The following is a 19,298-nucleotide window of genomic DNA, read 5'->3' as shown; positions in this document are numbered from 1 at the left end:
GATTCCCCCACCCCCCACCAATTGGTTATTTTTGTAAGGAGGCCTGTGTCTGCCCAGTTCTTCCCCATCCTTCAGCCTCTGTCCCCAGGCTTGTACCAACATCCAGTTGCAGCTATTTTGATCCCCTTTGGAATTAAAAGAAGAAGAGGGAAAAACAAAATGTTAAAGGGAATCAGCCAGCATCGTCTCTCACTAATTAACAGCTTCAAGCACTTTCAAAATCTGTCAGGATGACTCTTCATGTTTGTCCCAAAGACAGTCCTGGAGAAAGGAGAATAAATCCGAAATGAGCCACTGCTTTGCCAATATTTCTTGTTCTGTTTTGTTCAAGTTTTTCATCTTCAGTGTTTGGGTAACAGCAGGAGCAGCAAATATATCTCAGAGTAAGATAAGTCAGCATCGCCTTTTTCAACATGTTTGCCTGATTGCTAGCTGCTGTTTGAATTGCTGCAGCAGAAATGCAAAGCCTTAACCACGTAAGCCAAAGATTTGGAGAGGAGCCAAGAAGCCCACTAAAAATTGTATCATTAATTCACTTATTTGTTATAAATGTGTCTGTGCCTCTTCAGCTGTATGACTCTAAGCCAGTGTTTCTCAACCTTGGCAACTTGAAGATGTGTGGACTTCAACTGCCAGAATTCCCCAGCCAGCCAGTTAGGGGATTCTGGGAGTTGAAGTCCACACATCTTCAAGTTGCCAAGGTTGAGAAACACTGTTCTGAGTAGTTAACAGCATAATATACAAAACACAGAAAGAACTGCAATAAATTAAAAATTATCAGAATTATCAGACATATCAGTAGCAATAATTCATACAGTCTAACAACAACAACCACCTCATGAAACCCTTAAGTTGCTAGCAGGCTATAATTCTTGACATTATAAAACACTGGCAGTATTTGTATTAACAAATTCCATTTGAACGTTAATGAAAGTTAAAGTTCATTGAGTCCAATTTAGTTCTGGCCCTGGAAATATGGCCCAGTGCATGTCAAGGAACAAAAATCTTTTTTTTAAGCTGTGCCCCCATTACAGTGTGGTTCAGCTAGAATCAAAATTAACAAGTAAAAAATGACAACAGTTAAAACTGCAGAAAGGCGATAAAATCAATACAGTATACCCCCATGGTATAATTACAGTCTCACTAAAAATAACATTTTAATGACTATAAAATCCTAAACCTATAAACGTGATATTCCTGCCATCTGACTTTGCTGGTAAGATTTACAACAAAAAGGCTCTACCATCTACCTCTGCTAACTGCTGAGTACAGGCCATAATCTGGAAAATGTGCAGTTCTAAAGAACAGGGTTAGACTGAGTATGATGATCAAATGTATGTCTCTATGTCTGTGCATATGTGTACATGTATATGTATATGTATACTATATATACTATATATATATATATATATACACACACACACACTATATATATATATATATATATATATATATATATTATTAAATATTTTTTAAAGGATAGAAACTAATACAAACTAATATAAAGTAAAAAGAAAGAAAAGAAAGAAATCAAAGAGAAAGCTAAAAGTGCAAGAAAGGACGAAAAAAAGATACAAAGATACAAAGAAGTAGCTTCTGATCTTCTGTACAATATTAAGTGCAATTGCAAATCTACCTCTACCTTTCTTATGGAGGAAATTCAGAGTTATTAGCTGGCTTTCTCTGTCCCCTCCTATCATCGCATTCAAAAAATGTGAATGTGTGGGAAGAGATGCAAAAATAATGCTAATAATCTTCAGAACAAGAGAGGAGGTGGGGGAAGCACCACCCCCACAGAGCATCTGTTTTGTGTGTACAGTAAACAGATCTAAGTTTGGTTCCTGTCATTTCCAGAGAAGAGAAGGGGTAGCCTGGTCTTCAATCCTAGAGAATCATTGATTTGAATTCCACATTGCCCTAGTCCAGGGTTTCTCAACCAGGGCTCCATAGCAACCTCGGGTTCCTTGAGAGGTCCCTAGGGGTTCCCTGGGAGATCACAATTTATTTAAAAAATTATTTCAAATTTGAGCAACTTCAAATTAAAAAGGAAAGTTTCATTCTTTATTTTTAGCCTAAGCAGACTGTTAATGCATATATACAGGCCTACCCATGAAACAAATATAATAATTTTGTAACCTCTGGCCTATATTTGAGTCTGAAGGTGCAGGGGTTCCCCGAGGCCTGAAAATTATTTCAAGGGTTCCTCCAGGGTCAGAAGGTTGAGAAAGGCTGCATAGTTTACTGAAGAAACTGCTACTGGCTATGTGGTCACCACACGTTCAGATATTAATCGTGGAGACCCACCTCAGACCCTGTGTGATGACTTTAGTACCAGGCAGATAAATCCTTTCACACTTTGTTTCTCACCAATTCTTCTTCCACTAGGTGGAAGAGAATTTGCTTTCAAGTTGTCTTCAGAGGAGAAGAGAGTCCTGGCTGGGGTGTGGGTTCCTTGCACTTACTTAGTTCTTGCATTTACTCTGGGTGGCCACTAAAATGTGTCCCCTTCCTCCTGGTACTATCTTCTGTCCAGCAGTGTGAAACCTACCTGGCTTTTTATGCTTCTGTTTAGTCCCAAGGGAAGATCTCAGGTGAGACCTCCTCCCAGGGGACTTTTTCAGTACTATCCCACTGAGAGCTGTCCTGTCCTGGAGAAATGGCTGGATAAGTTCTCCTTCCTTCAGATAAATCTTTTGTTCAATTTCTCTGATCCTAATTCAGGTGGAGAAATTGAAAAGGCTGTTGGTGTTGTCTTCCAGCATGAACCCAACCTTTGAAAATGTCTGAATAACCAAGGACTGAAGCAACAATCAGTCATCAAGCCCTTGTAATGTTGTAGATAGCAGTAATTACTCTGCACTGAGGATAAACTCTTGGCCCTGAACTGGAGAGTCGGTCCAAGGCCCAACTCTGGGCAGATGGGTCACAAGGTGACCCCAGCTTCTTTGCTACAGAATGTCCAGGAGCAACAATCTACCACCTTCATTCAGGAGACCTTCATGGAGGAGAACAAACTGCACAGAAAGCTTCTTTTGATTTCATGATGATACAGAAACAGTTATGACCATTTGTTCTCTACTTGCATCCAACTCCTGGAGGCCACAATTATTGTCTCCTTTGAATCCACTGGTCTCCTCTGCAGCTAATGCAGTTTATTATATCCCTACTATCTTTCCATAGGGAGACACATCCTTTTATTATCTACCACAGCAACATGAAAATGTAGGACAAGTAGGGATTATCTGGATTTTTAAAGAGGAGGCTGTTCCCATTGCCTGGAGAGGAACATTGGAAGCTATTTCAGGATTTGCAGAAGCCATTGGGCTGGTGTCAATGGCGTCTTCTATGATTAATTCTTGTTGTTTAGGTTCTGGTAAACAGGAGGATCAAGTTTGTGGGTTGTTTTTTCACTTGCAAAGTCTGCTTGTTTGAGGATAAAAGAAATAGTTGTTTAAGCTGAGCTTTAGGGTATGGATCAAATAGAAGAGCATGCAATTACTGCAAAAAATAAAAATTACCAAACCAACCTACACTGGGGATGGATGAATTGGGAAGTTTTCTTTTCCTGCACATTTGATTTGATTTTTTGATCTCAAACCCTTTCTATTCAGATTACAAAATCAAAAACCTGTCAGAATTATTCTAAGTCCTTGTTTTTAAATGAGCCAAATTCAAGAGGGACAATTATTCCTAGCATGGAAAGCATTGGGTATACCTGTGTACCTATGTAGCTGTTAGATGAGAAAACAAGAAAAAAGGAGATGCTAAGCTTAATTCCAGCATCACGCAAATGCTGCCTGAATCTTTAGTTGCTAAGCATTCATGAGATCCTTGACTACATGGGCATAATCTATTTCTATTTCTCCCACATCGGAATATATTTTAAACTTACGTTGTTGGTTTTTTCATGTTCACAAAAGAAGCAAAGGTTAAAAGGACAGATAGAGATCAGCAGAGGACATCACCTAGTCAACATTGGCCAATCTCAGACACGAATAAAGGAGGAGGAAGAGGAGGAGGACAGGATGTTACAGGATGTAAATTCCAGGGCTGGAAGCTAAAGTAGAAAATCAAAAACCAGTCTGAAAACTGCAGAGACACAAATGAGCTCAGCTCAAGGACATCTTCACTTGGTTTCACACACTTTCCACCTGTCTCTTAGCTCTTTCAACTTCTAATAAATTATAATTCTCTCCCTGTGCAAAAACAAACCTATCACAGCATGGATCTTTGATAGTTTGCAAACAGCCTCTCTTTTAATCCACAGCTTTCCATCTGTTTAGATTTCTGTGTTGATGGTTTTGCTGACATGTTATCAATTCTTTTTGATAATATGTCACATTTGGGAGGGGGATTTTAATTTGTTTATCAACCATTTACAATTACATATTTTTTTCCAACTGGAAGGAATACGCTTTCGATATCAAATAGGGTAAGTTTTGGAGGAATTAATCACTTGGTTCCTGGTTTTTTTCCCTCTCTCTCTCTCCCCAAATTGTACAGTCTATGCACCTTTTAGACTGTGAGTCTTAGATATTACAGAAAAACTCTGTTATGGTGCCTTCCTATTTCTAAGTAATTTCTTTTCTGTATTTTAAGTTAGCATCTCATCGGTATATTGGTAAAATACCTGCTTGAAAGTTGCCAATGAAAAGAACTCCAGCTGGGAACAGGCAGGGCTGAATGTGTCCTATTCATTGAATCACAAGAAGTTCCCCCAAAGAAATTTGGTTACCAGAAATACCCATCAGCATATTGAGCACTGAGCTGTGCCAAACAACCAATAGGAATTAAATTACTAATTGTTAAATGAGCCAATCTGTAGCTTTAGCAGGGAAGGTGAATCAATCATGAAGCATCTCTACCCCAATGCATATTAGCTTGTTAGAACAGCACCTGGTCTCCTTCAGTTTTGTCCTATATATTCTATCTCGCTATCTTCCAGATGCTTAGTTAATTAGCTTTAACAAGGATGAAGCAGCTCCCTTGAGATTTCCTTTCATTCCTTGGGGTCTGGCTATTGATCCCTTTGTTCTGCTTCATCCAGAGGCCAGACGGGAAGCCACTGATCCCTTTGTGTCCTTTGTTTTGAAGTCTATAACTCAGGCACCCATTGTGGACAGGATCTCTGTGTCACAGCATTAAAAAGCTCCTGGGGTTTGTTTGATCCACAGTTTGTTTTAGCCATTCTTTACAGCATTTATTTCCAGCTCTGATGGGTCCTGCATATGCCAGAGCAAAACAAACACACTCCATTCATCTCCCATGTAAACCACCTGGCCTCTCCATCACCACACAGCCAAAGGCATTTTTTTTTTGGACATGTATGGGTAATATTGTCAACTGTGTTAGGGTAAGATGTACCATTTTGAACTGGTAGCTATAAAGCAGAAAGGCTGGTGTTTACCACCATCTCTGACCACCTGAAAAGTCAGATCTGACTCGGAAACAAAGAAAATATACCAACTCTGGGCTTTGCATCCTACTTTTTTTCTCAATATTTCTCTGGATCTATCAACTCAAGCACTGGGCAGTGAGACATTCTGCTGCCTTTTTACTTTTCAAACCAAGATTTTTGGAAAGATATTATGGAGAGGGACTCAAGACTTCCTCTCTTTCTCTGTCTGCCCATCAGTAGGATAACCCTCCAGAAACCAAACAGAACTGGACTAGATGTGGTGTGGGGGGAGAAGCCAGCAAAACAAAGAGCAAGCTTGAAAATGGGCTTCATCAATGGCCACTTCCCTTTTCTCTCCTGATCCAGTGACCCAGAGCAGAATGTGCGTGCGCGCGCACACACACACACACACACACACTGTTGCAACAGAGGGGGAGAGCAGAAGGGCATGCACATACACACGCCAACTGAACACATAACTTTGTTATGCAGAAGTAACTACAGGTGCTTCCTATAGCCACTCTTGATAAAGCATTCCTGAAGCTGTGTTCTGCACGCTTTCTTCCCTTGCTTTTCCCACCAATTCTCATTCAGTTGGATGAAAATATTTGCTGTAGAAGAGGAAAACTTTTCCTGGGTGGAGTTCTTGCTTCTATTGAGTGATGAGGTGGCCAAGAGGCGGATGTGGATGTTGTGCCTTTCGTCATACAATGGCAGTCCTCCCTCCATTGGCTGGGGGTCTCTCTGCCCCCTCGGCCTTCCATTAAAACCAAGGGAAGACCTTTCAAAGTCTTTTCCTAGGAGCTTTTTTTTGGGGGGGGGGGGGTATTGGTGGACCTGTCACCACTAACAGGAGAATCCTGCCCTAGAGAAATTGTTGAGAGTGTTTCTCCTTCCTTTGGGGGAAAAAAAATCAAGGAAATCACCTTTCTAATTTCTCTACCTATAAGTTGAGTGGATGATTGTGAAAGGCCGTTTGTACCCACCTCTGGTATTTCTGACTGGCAGAGCAATGCAGTCCATCTAATGCAGTGTCTCTGAACCTTGGCAGCTTGAAGATGTGTGGACTTCATCATGCTGGCTGGGGAATTCTGGGAGCTGAAGTCCACACATCTTCAAGCTGCCAAGGTTGAGAAACACTGACCTAATGGAACAGCTGCCAAGAACACTGGAGCAGCAAGATGGGCTCTCATTGGCTGTGCAACTCCAAAGGCAGGCATGGGTTACTTTGCTTGATGCTACACTGGGGAAATACTTTACAATGGTGAGTTACTGCCAAGCTGAAGAACAAATCAGGCACATATTTTACGGTACAACCTCTGTCCTACAACCATTGCTGTTCCTTTTTTTATATATAATTTTTATTGAAAGTTTTAACAACAATAGTAAGAACTAAGACAAACTAAAATAGAGCAGAGAAAACAAAAAGGAAAGAGTTAAATAAAAGCAATATTCCATTGCTAAAAGTGCAATAAGAAAAAAAAGCAGAAAAAAAGAGAAAGATACAAAGAAGTGGCTTCCGATATCCTTCAGAGAAGTTATATTTTGACCTCTCTCTAAAGTTACATCATGACTCTCTTCTTTCCATAATATATCCTGTCCAGTCGTCAAAACCACAAATCACAAGCTCATTTTTTCCCTATGGATGTCCACAGGAGGTGGGGAGGTGGGGAGGGAGGACAAATGAGCATCGTGATAACATGACACACTCCACTCCTTTTGTACTTGTGTCTCAATGTTGCCCACGTGTGCGTAAGGGGCAGAGCTTGCGTGATGACACTGGTTTTGTCATCTGGATAAGACTATGGATTCTGCAGACACTTCTGGCCCCTCCAAGCCATTGGTCCCTTCACACCCATTTCATGGTCCTGTCTTTGCAATGCTCTGGATGCTGCAGGATCTGGCCACTAGCTGGAGGATCAGGAACTTGGTCCAGTTTCTCAGCAGGCAGCACAGTAGCACCCCTTAACCAGCTCAGATCTGGAAGGGAAGATCTATAGCAGTTAGGTAATTTGTCACAGTCATTTAAGAAAGCTGCCTTCTAAAGCCCAATCTGTGGTCCTTTCTTCCTGGTATCACTGGTAATGAAAGTCGGGGGTTTCCAGGACTTCAAGCTGGCACTTTTCCACTTTACCTGGAATTGCAAAGGATTGAACCTGGGAAAATACCTGCTGTTATATTTTTATGGCATTGTGGTTCCACCCATGTTCCTCTTTTTTCCATCTCTCTCTTTCTCTCTGTCTTCTTTTGCTTTAGCATCCTCTAGTGGTAGAAACTTAGATAGGAGAAAAAAGTCCTCAGGAATTCCTTCCTAGGAATATGCTTATCCAATGATTATCGTGGAATCGTAGGGTTGGAAGGGACCTTGGAGGTCTTCTAGTCCAACCCCCTGCCCAAGGCAGGAGTCCTCATACCATCTCGGACAAACGGTTGTCCAATCTTTTCTTGAAAACCTCCAGCGATGGAGCACCCACAACTCCAGGAGGCAAACTGCTCCACTGCTTAATAGTTCTCACTGTCAGGAAATTCCTCCTTGTTTCCAGGTTGGAGCTCCCTCTGATGAGCTTCTACCCACTGCTTCTTGTCCTACCCTCAGGTGCCATGGAGAATAAATCGATCCCCCCTTCCCTGTGGCAGCCCTTCAAGCATCCGAAGACTGCTATCATGTCTCCCCTCCGTCTTCTCTAAGCTAACATACCCAGTTCCTTTAGCCGTTCTTCATAGGATTTAGCCTCCAGACCCTTTATCAGATTAGTCCAATTTTGTACCAGCTTTATTTAACATATTTATTTATTTATTTATCTAATTTGTGCCTGCCCATCTCCTCCCATCGGGGGACTCTGGGCGGTTTACAACAATCAATTAAAACAACAATCATAAAATATACAGTATAGAATTACAGTAATAAATAATATAAATAAGAGTAAAGATAAAATGTCCAAGTGGCGAAAGAATCTAAAACAGTCCAAGTGTGGGAGGAGTGGTCTATAGCAGCCATCCCCACGTAGATCTATTCCCCTCTCCACCCCAAGCGAGGCGGCAGAACCAGGTCTTCAGACTCCGCCGAAAGACCAGGAGCGATGGGGCCAATCTCACCTCTGGGGGCAGCACGTTCCACAGGGCAGGAGCTACTGCAGAGAAGGCCCACTTCCTGGACCCCGCCAGATGGAATTCTCTTACAGACGGGGTCCGCAGCATGATCTCTCTGCACGATCGGGTGGGACGGGTGATGTAATGGGGATGAGATGGTCCCTCAGGTAACCTGGCCCCATGCCGTGTAGGGCTTTAAAGGTGATAACCAACACCTTGCATTGGACCCAGAAGCAAAGTGGTACCCAATGCAGCTCGCGCAGCAGCGGTGTTATATGTGCCCTTCTAGGGGCACCAAAAACAGCTCGCGCAGCCACATTCTGGACCAGCTGAAGCTTCCGGATACTCTTCAAGGGCAGCCCCATGTAGAGTGCATTACAATAGTCTATATGAGAGATAACAAGGGCATGAGTGACTGTTCGAAGGGCCTCCTGATCCAGGAAGGGGCATAACTGGCGCACAGCACGTAGCTGCACAAAGGCTCTCCTGGCCACATTACTTTCCCTTAAATGGAGCCTCTCCAAACATGTGTTTGTTTCTTCCTAGTCACCTTGCAATCTAATCTTATCTTACCTGACCAGGTCCAAACCCCAGGTCTGAAGGGTCTCCATAACTCCATTTTACAAAGTAAATGTTCTCCATATTTCTGCCCTGTTATTTTTCTGAACTCTCTTGCATGAAGGAGAGTTCTGGACAAACTTGCATCATTTTGTATAGTTAGCCTGATAAAATCATTGCCCCTATAGATTGTGGGGGAAAGGGTTCTGCTACTGTTGCTTTGGTTCATTAATCAAAACTTTGCACTGTGGTTAGGGATGAGGGGTGAGACAAATGCTACAAGGTATTCTTCATGAAAGGGAAGATCTGTGTTCTTACTTTCAAACCTCTTTCAGGACTCCAGCACACAGCCATAATAGTTGGACACAGAATTGTAGGCAACAGAAGGAAACGAAGATTATATCAAAATAACAGCTCACTTTTATAAAGTGATGTACCAATTATATATGATACCTGCTAAATTGTCTAAAATGTATAAGGGACTATCAAATAAATGTTGGAAGTGTGAAAAGGAAGAGGGGACCTTTTATCATACACGGTGAACTTGTAAAAAAGCAAAAAAAAAGGTACAAATCCATACAACGACGCAAAAGATATTACGGACTAACATCATGATGAAACCAGAATTATTCCTACTGGGTTTTATGGACAAGGAATTAGAAAAGAAATATAGGAAATTAATATTGCCTATGGTACCTCTGGCAAGATTACTGTATGCAAAAAGTTTGAAAAGCAATGAAATGCCTACAGTGGAAAATTGGATTGTAAAATTAACTCAGCTTGCAGAAATGGTGAAGGTGACCAGTTTGGTCAGAGAAAAAAATGATAAAGGCTTTTTTGAAAGACTGGAAACCTTAAATGGACTTTTTGTTTAAAGAAGAAAGAAAACAAATTAATAGTTTGGGGATTAAAAATGAGATGAAAAGCTTGAGGAAATGTTTAAGATGACAATTACTCAATAGAAAGAACAGTGGAAGGCAAAATTGTATGTTTTTTTCTTTTTTCTCTATTATTTTCTATCTTTGTTCTTGTTCATTTTGTATATTTTACTACATTGAAAAATTCATATATATATCATAGATAGATAGATAGATAGATAGATAGATAGATAGATAGATAGATAGATAGATAGATAGATAGATAGATCAGCTCACCTACAGTCACAATACATATCCCATTTTTACACAACTGCATCCTGATGTTGCATCAAGATGAATTGAGGCATATTTTGTCATTTCTCCCCATTTCAGTGAACACCAATGCATTAATAGATAGTGGGAGCAGCAATGTGCTAAGCTTTATTCATTCAACTTGGATTATTCTGTGGTGCAAACCAATACCATTTGGTTAGTTTAGGGGTTAATGTACTGTGCAAACTGGGTCAATTCACTTACCAGGTTAAATCTGTTGTGTGAATACAAGAATTGGGAAACCACAAAGGGTCTGTAGAATCAGATTGAAGTGGGTCCACCAAGCATTCGGCTTGAAATGGTGGTCAGCCTGATGATGATGATGACAATGATGAAGATGATGATTTATTAATTTTATATGCTGCCCAACTCCCAGATGCCTCTGGCAAAACCAGAAGGGAGACGTGAACTGTTGCCTGATGCTGGTCCTCAATTTGTACTTGCTGGTAAAGTGCCTCTGAACATGGTGGTCCTGTGTGTTAACTAGAGGTCATTCTTAGCCCCTTGGAGGAATGATACGGGTCTTGTAGTGTAGGAAATGTATCCATAATCTATCAAGCAAGCGGCATCCCAGGGTCTGAGATGCTTGGAATAATTTGTTTAGCTACCTTATACTGTAATTAGGAATTTGACTAATGTGCTGGGAGCTGCTGTCAATGAATATTGATGAAACAAGAAGAAAGAAATGGGAGGGGGATGAATCAAGACTAAATTTGATTTAATTTCACATTAATGCAAATTTTAATTAGCATGTCTCAATATGATCATGCTCTGTGTATTTAATAGTGTTCTCTTTCCATCACATTAAAAATTATGATTTAGTTGCAGTTTGGGGGGGGGGGTGCTGCATCCAAGCCTTTAAGTGGAGCGGGGTGGGGTGGGGTGGGGCGGAATGGGGTATTCTCAAGTTGTTCATCTCTTGAAAACAGGAGCTGGACCAAGTGCTCTGTCTGAATGAGTGAGTGCTGCTCTACTCAAAATTGTGCACAAAACCAGCATATCAGAAGAACAGACTAGAATTCTACTCCCCGCCTTGCAAGACTGGAGATCCCAGAAAAACATTCCGTTTTGTGGACTCAACACCCTCCAGGAGGAGGTTTCCCACCAATACCAGACATGGGGTGGTCCCTCCCTGACCTTCACTGTGTTGTTCTATGTTTCTTTGCAGGTATCCTGTTTACAATGCTGGTGTTCGGACCAGCCTGTGGATTTATCCTGGGATCTTTCTGTACCAAAATCTATGTGGATGCTGTCTTCATTGACACAAGTAGGTAACTTTTTCCCCAGTTGCACATAAGCAGAGAGGGTTCTTTTGCCAACAGGCCATGTAGCGCCGGACGGGAAAGGTGGGGGGGGGGGAATGCATTTTGAAAGATTTTGGGTGAAGCTAGATGTTATGGCTGCTATCCGGCTTATCTGAGTTTTTATTTAGACAGACTCAACAGATAATGGGTGCAGAATTCAGCCTTCTGACCATTTTTTGCAGCACAAGTTTCTAGCCCTTATGAACATCTAGCCCAAAGAAAAGCTTTGTGGGTGAGAAAAAGCCCAGTAGAGTCTATACTGGTGGAACAAGATTGGAATAAGATTTCAATGAATGGAGGCAGAGTTTAAGTAATCTTGGCCCCTTCCCAACTGGGAGAGATTATGCACTGTAGAAAGACAGTTGGTTAATTTAGGTAGGCACAATGAAAATGAATTATGGAAGCATGCCGATCATCTAATTAATGGAGTGTCACCTCATTCCTTTACTGCATAAAACGATACAAGGACCGCATTGTGATCATCTCATATTGTTCAACTTTAGCTCCAGCTTTTCTCAACTGCTTTTTAATGTCATTTATCCAACAAATTAGACTGCCTTGTTTCCATTCTGGAACCACCAATACAGCCACAAATCATGGGCAGGGTTACAGAGGCCGATCTCTTGTAATATATCACTGTGGATTTTTTTGACCAGCTGAGGAAGCTCTAAAGTAATCTTTTCCCAGTGGTAGTTTTCCTGGCACTTTTGCACTTCATTGCCAAACCTGGACATTGGTTGTCAGCATCCGCCCTGAAGTTTCCATAGAGGTGTATCACCTGTGTGTAACCTCAGCCTGGGGAGCATTTTTTGCAATCTAGGGACTTCTCAATTCCAGGTTCCATCAAAGACACTCGGAAACAGAATGTGGAATGCTGTAGTTGAGAGACAGATCACTTTAACACAGTGTTCTGGGAGTTGAAGTCCATACATGCTGGCTGGGGAATTCTGGGAGTCGAAGTCCACACATCTTGAAGTTGCTAAGGTTGAGAAATGCTGCTCTGACATATTGCCAGGTGGCAGGCTTTAGGAAAGTCCTTGGAGGGTCAGGCTACAATTCCATCTAGCTCTCCAAAATTTCAAATGGGAATCTTTTCAAGCCTTCCTACAGATGCCAGGAATTAGAACTGGGTTTATCTGTTACATGCAAAGTTTGTGCCATCCATTCTTTCTTCTCCCTCTGCCCCTTCCTTGGCAGCTAGCAGTATAAGTTCTCATGTGGGGGTCTCACAGTGGCTAGATAAATGAGTTTTCTATATGATATCTCCAGGTAAACTGTGTTTTCCACTGTTCCTTCCTGGTTTTCCTTTCCTCTGAAAATCCTTAAAGAACAGAATAGCAGGTATGGATATAAAAATGCAGGATTAAAGCATAATAGGAAGACTATCCCTGGAAAAGGTTATGATAAATCCACTCTGTTTATTCTACAAGAAGGCAGATTTCCAGGCTGGTGAGGATGTTTTCCTCCTAGATTTTAATAAAACCTGGAGAAAAGTAAAAGACTTCAACTTCTAAAAAGAAGAGAAGAGCTGATTCAGATTCTCATGTCTTTTTCATTTTGACTATTATAATGTCCTGCACACAGTTAGCAGCATTATCCACACATTTCCTGAACTGATCATGTAACCCTGTAACTCTTCAGGATTGCATGATTATTCCCGGAAGCGCTGCAGGCCAAAAAATGTTCTGGCTGTACGCTGGTGTGAGTTGGGGGGTGGGGGGTGTCATTATATAATGAGTTAAAAGAAATGTAGAAAAGTTGATGCTCTCTTGTCCTACTTTAAAAAGAAGCTGACATTCTTTGCCACAAAGCTGGAACACAAACTAGACTTCATTCCTGTTAGCGCCTGAATCGCCAGGATGATATCATCCAAATGCATTGTTATCACAATCCATGGTAAAAATCATTTATATCCCAAGTGAAGATTTTGAAAAGAATCTTCCTTTTCAGTGGTGCTTGCCATGATTCTCAGTTTCTTTGCCATGCAACAAGCAAGGAAATCAGTATTTCTAGCTAGGGTGAGGAATATAGCACATAACCAGATCTGGTTATTATGTGTTGAAATTGACTAGGCTAGCAGAACAGACCTTTTCAGATGAAATTGGGGGATTTACAACCTTATCAGAGGCGTGCCAGTTGAAAGGCAGGCAACATTTCCCAAACACCGTTTTTAAGTGCAATTTCACAGTGCCAAGAATTGTAAAAAAGCACATGTCCAAGCACACCCTTGAAAAAATGGAACAAAAGGTGGGTGTAGATGCTACAGATGGTACACCTTCCCTTCTTATTCATTGGCCCTTAGACTCAAGAGCTGTAGCTGTTGATTTTGTCTAGGCTTCATACTAAAAGCCTTAAGACCTGCGCTTAAGGTGGTTTTTTGATAAATAATTTTGCATTATTTTCTCGACTGACCACTACGAGGCACTATATGACCAGTTTCATTCTGTTGGAACTTGTTAGGCATAGGCTGTCCTCTATGGATAGTATATATGAGACCTAAGATATGGGGCTACCTATGCATGTCATATAGCACCCCCTAACATATGGGGGCAGCCTGTACATGGCCTCCTAATGGTCAGTCATGAACATGCCCACTGTAAAGGTACGCGTGCCAATCAGAGACAGTACTGCCCTAGAAGCCGCATCGTACCCACCATGCGGACAACACTTTGTGAGTTTTACACGCCGATGAGTGTTTGCAGCAGCACCTTAGCTGGGTTTGCAAAACACACTGGACTAGGATCAATAAGGTGGGCAGTTGTGGGTTCAGCATCTGTAGAAACCCACCATTATCTTAACATGCTTTGTGAACCAACTCATCACCCTAAGCCACAACGTGATTTTTTTGCTTGGGCACAGGACATTACACAAAGATTGCCATGGTGATCTTTTAACCCAGGTTTAGTGTGTTGTACAAACCCAGCTACTTATTCGTAGTAAGGAAGCCAGGGGAAGCAACAAAGACCACACTTTTTGGAAAACGATTGCGGCGGCAAGGAAGCCATGCACATTCACAAAGAGACCGGAACCAAACATTTTGGCCTGTTCCGGAGAAGGTTGGAATCATTTGAAAACAAAATAGATACCACCCAAAATAGCAATTTACTGCTAATACCAAGAATAACATGCTCCTGAAGTCTGGGATTCTCTCCTTGGAGACCTCTAGAATTCATTAGCATGTTGGAATGTTTAATGTAGGAGGAGAAGATTCTTAAATGTATAACCAAAGGGTAATAATGTTATCTATATTTTGTTTTAATTAACCAGAAATGCAAATGAAATCTGGTTTTCTGTCCTGGCCCAACCTATTAGGCTTTATAAAGAGCACTCCGTGGGATGCCCCCGAAAGTTCAGATGCAGCCTTCTGGCCAGACAAGTTAGGTACCCTAGAGGGCTTGGGGTTATGGAGCTCAAACCTCTGGTCTACAATCTCTCCACTTCTTTCTTTCTCTTTTTGACTAATGCCACACTAGATGTTTTTTTTCCAGAATTGCTCAGTTTCGGTCACTTACTCAGGTTGCTTCTAGATGGCCATCTTGCAGTGCCATCAGTACAAAGATATGGGCCACCCTTCCATCTTCCCACCAAAGTGTGCCTGTGTGCAGAAAGAGGCAAAGATAAACAAAGATATAGGGAAATGTGGGAGAAATACAAGAGGAAGGTATTGCCAGTTGAAACTCTGTAAAATCCAAAAGCAACTGCAAAAATAATTTTTTCTCTAGAAGCACTCCTGTTAAGAAAACCCCAGCTCCCCTCTGGCTAGCCATCATATTTCCCTCTTTTCTATGGGGTCTCACTCTTGTTGTTTTTAAAACACCTGATACTGTATATGGCTTTTAAAACAAAATGTATAGCAGAAGTGCGGTGCCAAAAAGCCTCACTATTTTTAAACATGATAGCATAAATCACAGCATTTTTTTTAATCGTTCCTGTGCTGTGCTCTAGCACATGTTTTATTATTTTCCCTTCTGTTGTGCACTGATGCAGAAGAAAGCTGCATACGGTGGGAAGAAATGAGTCACCAAATGGTGGTACAGTACTTTTACACCTAATGGTTGTGCAGAGGTGAAAATACAAGGCAGGAAAAGGAAAAAGAATGGTGTGGGAGAGTAGACAAAAGTCACACTACCCCTATATCAGTCAGCATTGCTGGCTGGGGGATTCTGGGAGTTGAAGTCCACACATCTCAAAATGGCTACGGTTGAGAAACACTGCTCTGTATAGATTATGGATCTTTCTGAAGCTGGGATGGGACCTCAAGGCTCATGGGAATTTGGGCTCCCAAATTTCCCTTCATTGTGCAGCCAAACAGAAACAGGAGGTAAAGGAACTGAAGGGGTAGTAGAAAAATGTTGGCTGTACCAGGATACTAGATGTTGGAATACCCCAGGCATACCTGGGAGAGCGATAGAGACAATCATGAACAATTTAAGCAATATTTAACTTTAAAGACTGGGAAAAGCAATGGTGACCATTCTGCCTCCCAGTAAAGTCATCATTGCTCCAGGTAGCTGGGAAGAAGGCCTCTGTTCCTCCAAGCCCTTTCCTCAAAACCCATCACAAGGTCTCCATAGAAATTGTATGCATAATTATCATCCTGATCAGATGTCCACTTTGAGTTTTCTGTTCTGGGTGCCACGTTTTATGAAGGACTCATTGAACCTGAAACGGGTGTAGAGGAAGGCAACAAAGAAGATCAGGAGATTGCAAATGGAGTCCTACAAGAAAAGATTGGGGAAAGTGGGCATGTTGGACCTTGAAGAAAAAGTGGAAGGGGAAAATGAAACCTTTCCAAGTACCCGATAAAGGCTAAGACTTGTTCTCTCTTGTTCCATAGTGCAGGACATGGAATAACAAACTTAGCGTGCACTAAAGTAGAGTCCAATTGAATGTTAAGAGGAAAAAATCCTAAGATTAGAGCAGGCCCTTTTCCTAACAGTGAAGACACCCAATCACTGTGGTGAACTTGTTCAATGGATATGTCCAAGCAGATTCTGGCTCACCATCAGGGAGACTTCAATTTAGGCTTCTACGCTGTTCAGAGGATTGGATTCTTGATCCTAACTGGGCCTCTCCTCCTTCTTGGTGCCAGCCTTTGGTTTCATTCAAAGGCTGTCATCTCCTGAGTCCTGTTAGCAAACTGGTGCTTTCATGGTATGTCCTGATGTCCTCGTCTTCCCCAGTAAAGAGCCTATCTTTTTGTTCTTTGCAGGCAAGCTGGATATCACCCCTGATGACCCTCGGTGGATTGGCGCATGGTGGGCTGGCTTCTTGCTCTGTGGTGCCTTACTTTTCTTCTCGTCTCTCCCGATGTTTGGATTCCCACAGTCCCTGACCCGCCGGCCGGAGCACATGGCAGAGGTAGAGGAAGCCATGCTGCCAGAAGGGGACTATGAGAGGCCAAAGCCTAGCAATGGGATTCTCCCACCGCACTCCATGGAAGCCAACGATGATCCATCTTGCTTCCAGCAGCTGAGAGGTGACGCACTTCCTTCATAGCCCATGTGGCTTCTGCGGGAGCCAACAGGTTAATGACTAGCTAGATTCACTACCTGATGCAGACATTAGATTGCGTTGCTCATCTTACTTCTTTCCCTTATATAATTATTCTACCAACCACTTGATGAAAAAAATAAAGCCTTGTTAGGGTTAGTCCTGGACACTGAAAGGACAACTAAATTAACACCTGATCTGATTCAGCTTCTTGGATGGCTTTGGCTTGGCCCAGCAAGCAGGTTTTACATTTGTTCTAATGGAAACTTTTGATCCTTTGTAAGTAGAACATCTGTCTCTAGTACCAAATACTCTGTTGTGACTCGCTCTTGGCTAGTGATGGGTACTCATTACCATGCCACTTTAAAGGTCACTGTGAGGCAAGGCACCGGTGCTCTGTAGTCAGGTGATTAAAGCAACCACAGAGATTACTTTTCATGTGAGCCACAGGTGTTATGAGCTGCGAGAGATGGAGAGAGAGAGAGAGGATGAAAAGGAAGTTTCAAGTATCCTGAGTGCTCCATGGAGTGTGACTCTTGGAACCAAACTCCAGTTGAAGGGGTCCTGGGCCCTTCCTTCCATCCTGGATGACTGGAGGCAAGTCTCAAGAACAGCACTCCTAACAATGCCAGTTATCTTAGGATAACTTAGGGACATATAGTTTAACGTAAATGACTCTGTTTTACTTTCAACTTAGTGGGGCAGATTTCTATCCCAGCTAATTTATATCTGGATTTTAACTCAACCATCTGGACATAAAGTTGTCCTTTCACCGAGAAGAACACATCTCACAGAAAAGAAGAGCCAGACACATTCACAACAGCGCATGGTCATTCCAAGAAGCAGCCTCTGAGTAGAGCTATGAGCACCTGGATGGTTTTCGCTGTGAAAACAAAAAAACCAAGGGTTCTAACCAGCATATATTTTCAAAAGTGACCACTGTTATCCCAGTCTGTTTCAGGCAGTGCTCATCCTTGCCAGAATTTCTTGGAAGTGAAAATCTGAAATTGGTTCCCAGTGAAATCCACATTAATGTTCTTTTCCTTCCCTCATCTAGCCACAGTTTTAATTTCTCACCATGCCTCCATGAAGTGTTCCTTTGAGACATGATGGGAAAGCTATGCAGCTGCCAGGCCTAGCCAACTGGCACCTGCTCAGAGCAGCAGAACAGAAAAATTCTACAGTTTGGGGGGCTTGGAGTAGGTGATATGGATCCTCTGGAAGAGGCACTTACAGTTTTCTGATGACCAAATTGTGCTCAGTGTTTGGAAAGTAAAGCATTGCCTTCTAATTTGGGGTGGGAACAAAGGCATCTTTCCAAGGGATGTTTCTGTACCTGGAAACCCTAGAGAGGTGTTACTCAACCTTGGCAACTTTAAGGTGTGTGAACTTCAACTCCCAGAATTCTGGGAGTTGAGGTCCACACATCTTCAAGTTGCCAAGGTAGAGAAACACCGCTCTAGAGAGCAGACTTTCCATCTGCTTGAAAAAAGGATTCCTTTGCAAGTAAAAGCAGATGGCAGAATCAAAAGGAGGTGTGATGGCAGATCTGGAATTCTCCTTAAGGGGCAACTTGGCCAGCTCTGCTTTCTCACTTCCACCTGTGGTAGCTGGCAAGTTAAACCGTGGAGCATCCCAAGAAAAAGTCAACAACAATCAGGGAGAGGAATATAGATATAGATATAGATATAGATATAGATAGATATATTCCTCTCCCCAATTGTTGTTGACTTTTTATATATATGCTTTTCAAAGCTAAACCATGTATGGCAAGGTGGGAAAGGAAGTAGGCATGAGGTGGAGTGGGGAATTTGCCTTTTGAGGGCTCAGCAGCACTTCACCAAGATAATTTTCAACCATAATAATTTTCACTTGGAATTTGCCCAGGAGTCTGTTTTCACATATTAAAGGATGCAAGACTTTTCTTCCTCACATTAGCATCCCGTCTGGCTCAAGCTGAGGTATCTCCAGAGTAATTAAAATCCTTACACAAGAAGACATTGCTCTGCCTGATTCATTAGTAGAAGAGTCCCTTCGTAAAGCTCATTTTCTCAGCTCTTACATTCACTTCTTCAAAGCCAAGAGAAAGCTTTGGCTGAGTTTTGTAGCCAAACAGAGAACCTGGGGATGATCTTAGGGTGAATTTACAGAACCAAAAAGGATTTCACATGTACATGGGATGCAGTTATGGCATGAAAGAGCTTCAATCTGGCAGAATTTAACTTCACTGGTATTTTGTAAAGCATGGTGAAGTGTGAAGGCAAC

At 42.0% G+C, this 19,298-nt stretch overlaps 1 protein-coding gene across 2 annotated transcripts in view; it reads left to right on the top strand.

Annotated features, from left to right (window-relative positions):
• The window catches only part of SLCO3A1 (solute carrier organic anion transporter family member 3A1), a 116,868-nt gene that overhangs the window by 80,065 nt on the left and 17,505 nt on the right, over positions 1-19,298 (top strand). For both annotated transcript variants that reach the window (XM_063314461.1, XM_063314462.1), the window contains exons 3-4: positions 11,405-11,503; positions 16,753-17,019. In XM_063314461.1, the coding sequence (XP_063170531.1) occupies positions 11,405-11,503; positions 16,753-17,019 (366 nt within the window). The remainder of the gene's footprint in view (positions 1-11,404; positions 11,504-16,752; positions 17,020-19,298) is intronic.

This window comes from Candoia aspera, chromosome 13 (assembly GCF_035149785.1).
Source record: "Candoia aspera isolate rCanAsp1 chromosome 13, rCanAsp1.hap2, whole genome shotgun sequence".
Lineage (NCBI taxonomy): Eukaryota > Metazoa > Chordata > Lepidosauria > Squamata > Boidae > Candoia > Candoia aspera.
Note: the sequence above shows the minus strand (reverse complement) of the source record. Positions and strands in the feature narration are given on the sequence as shown.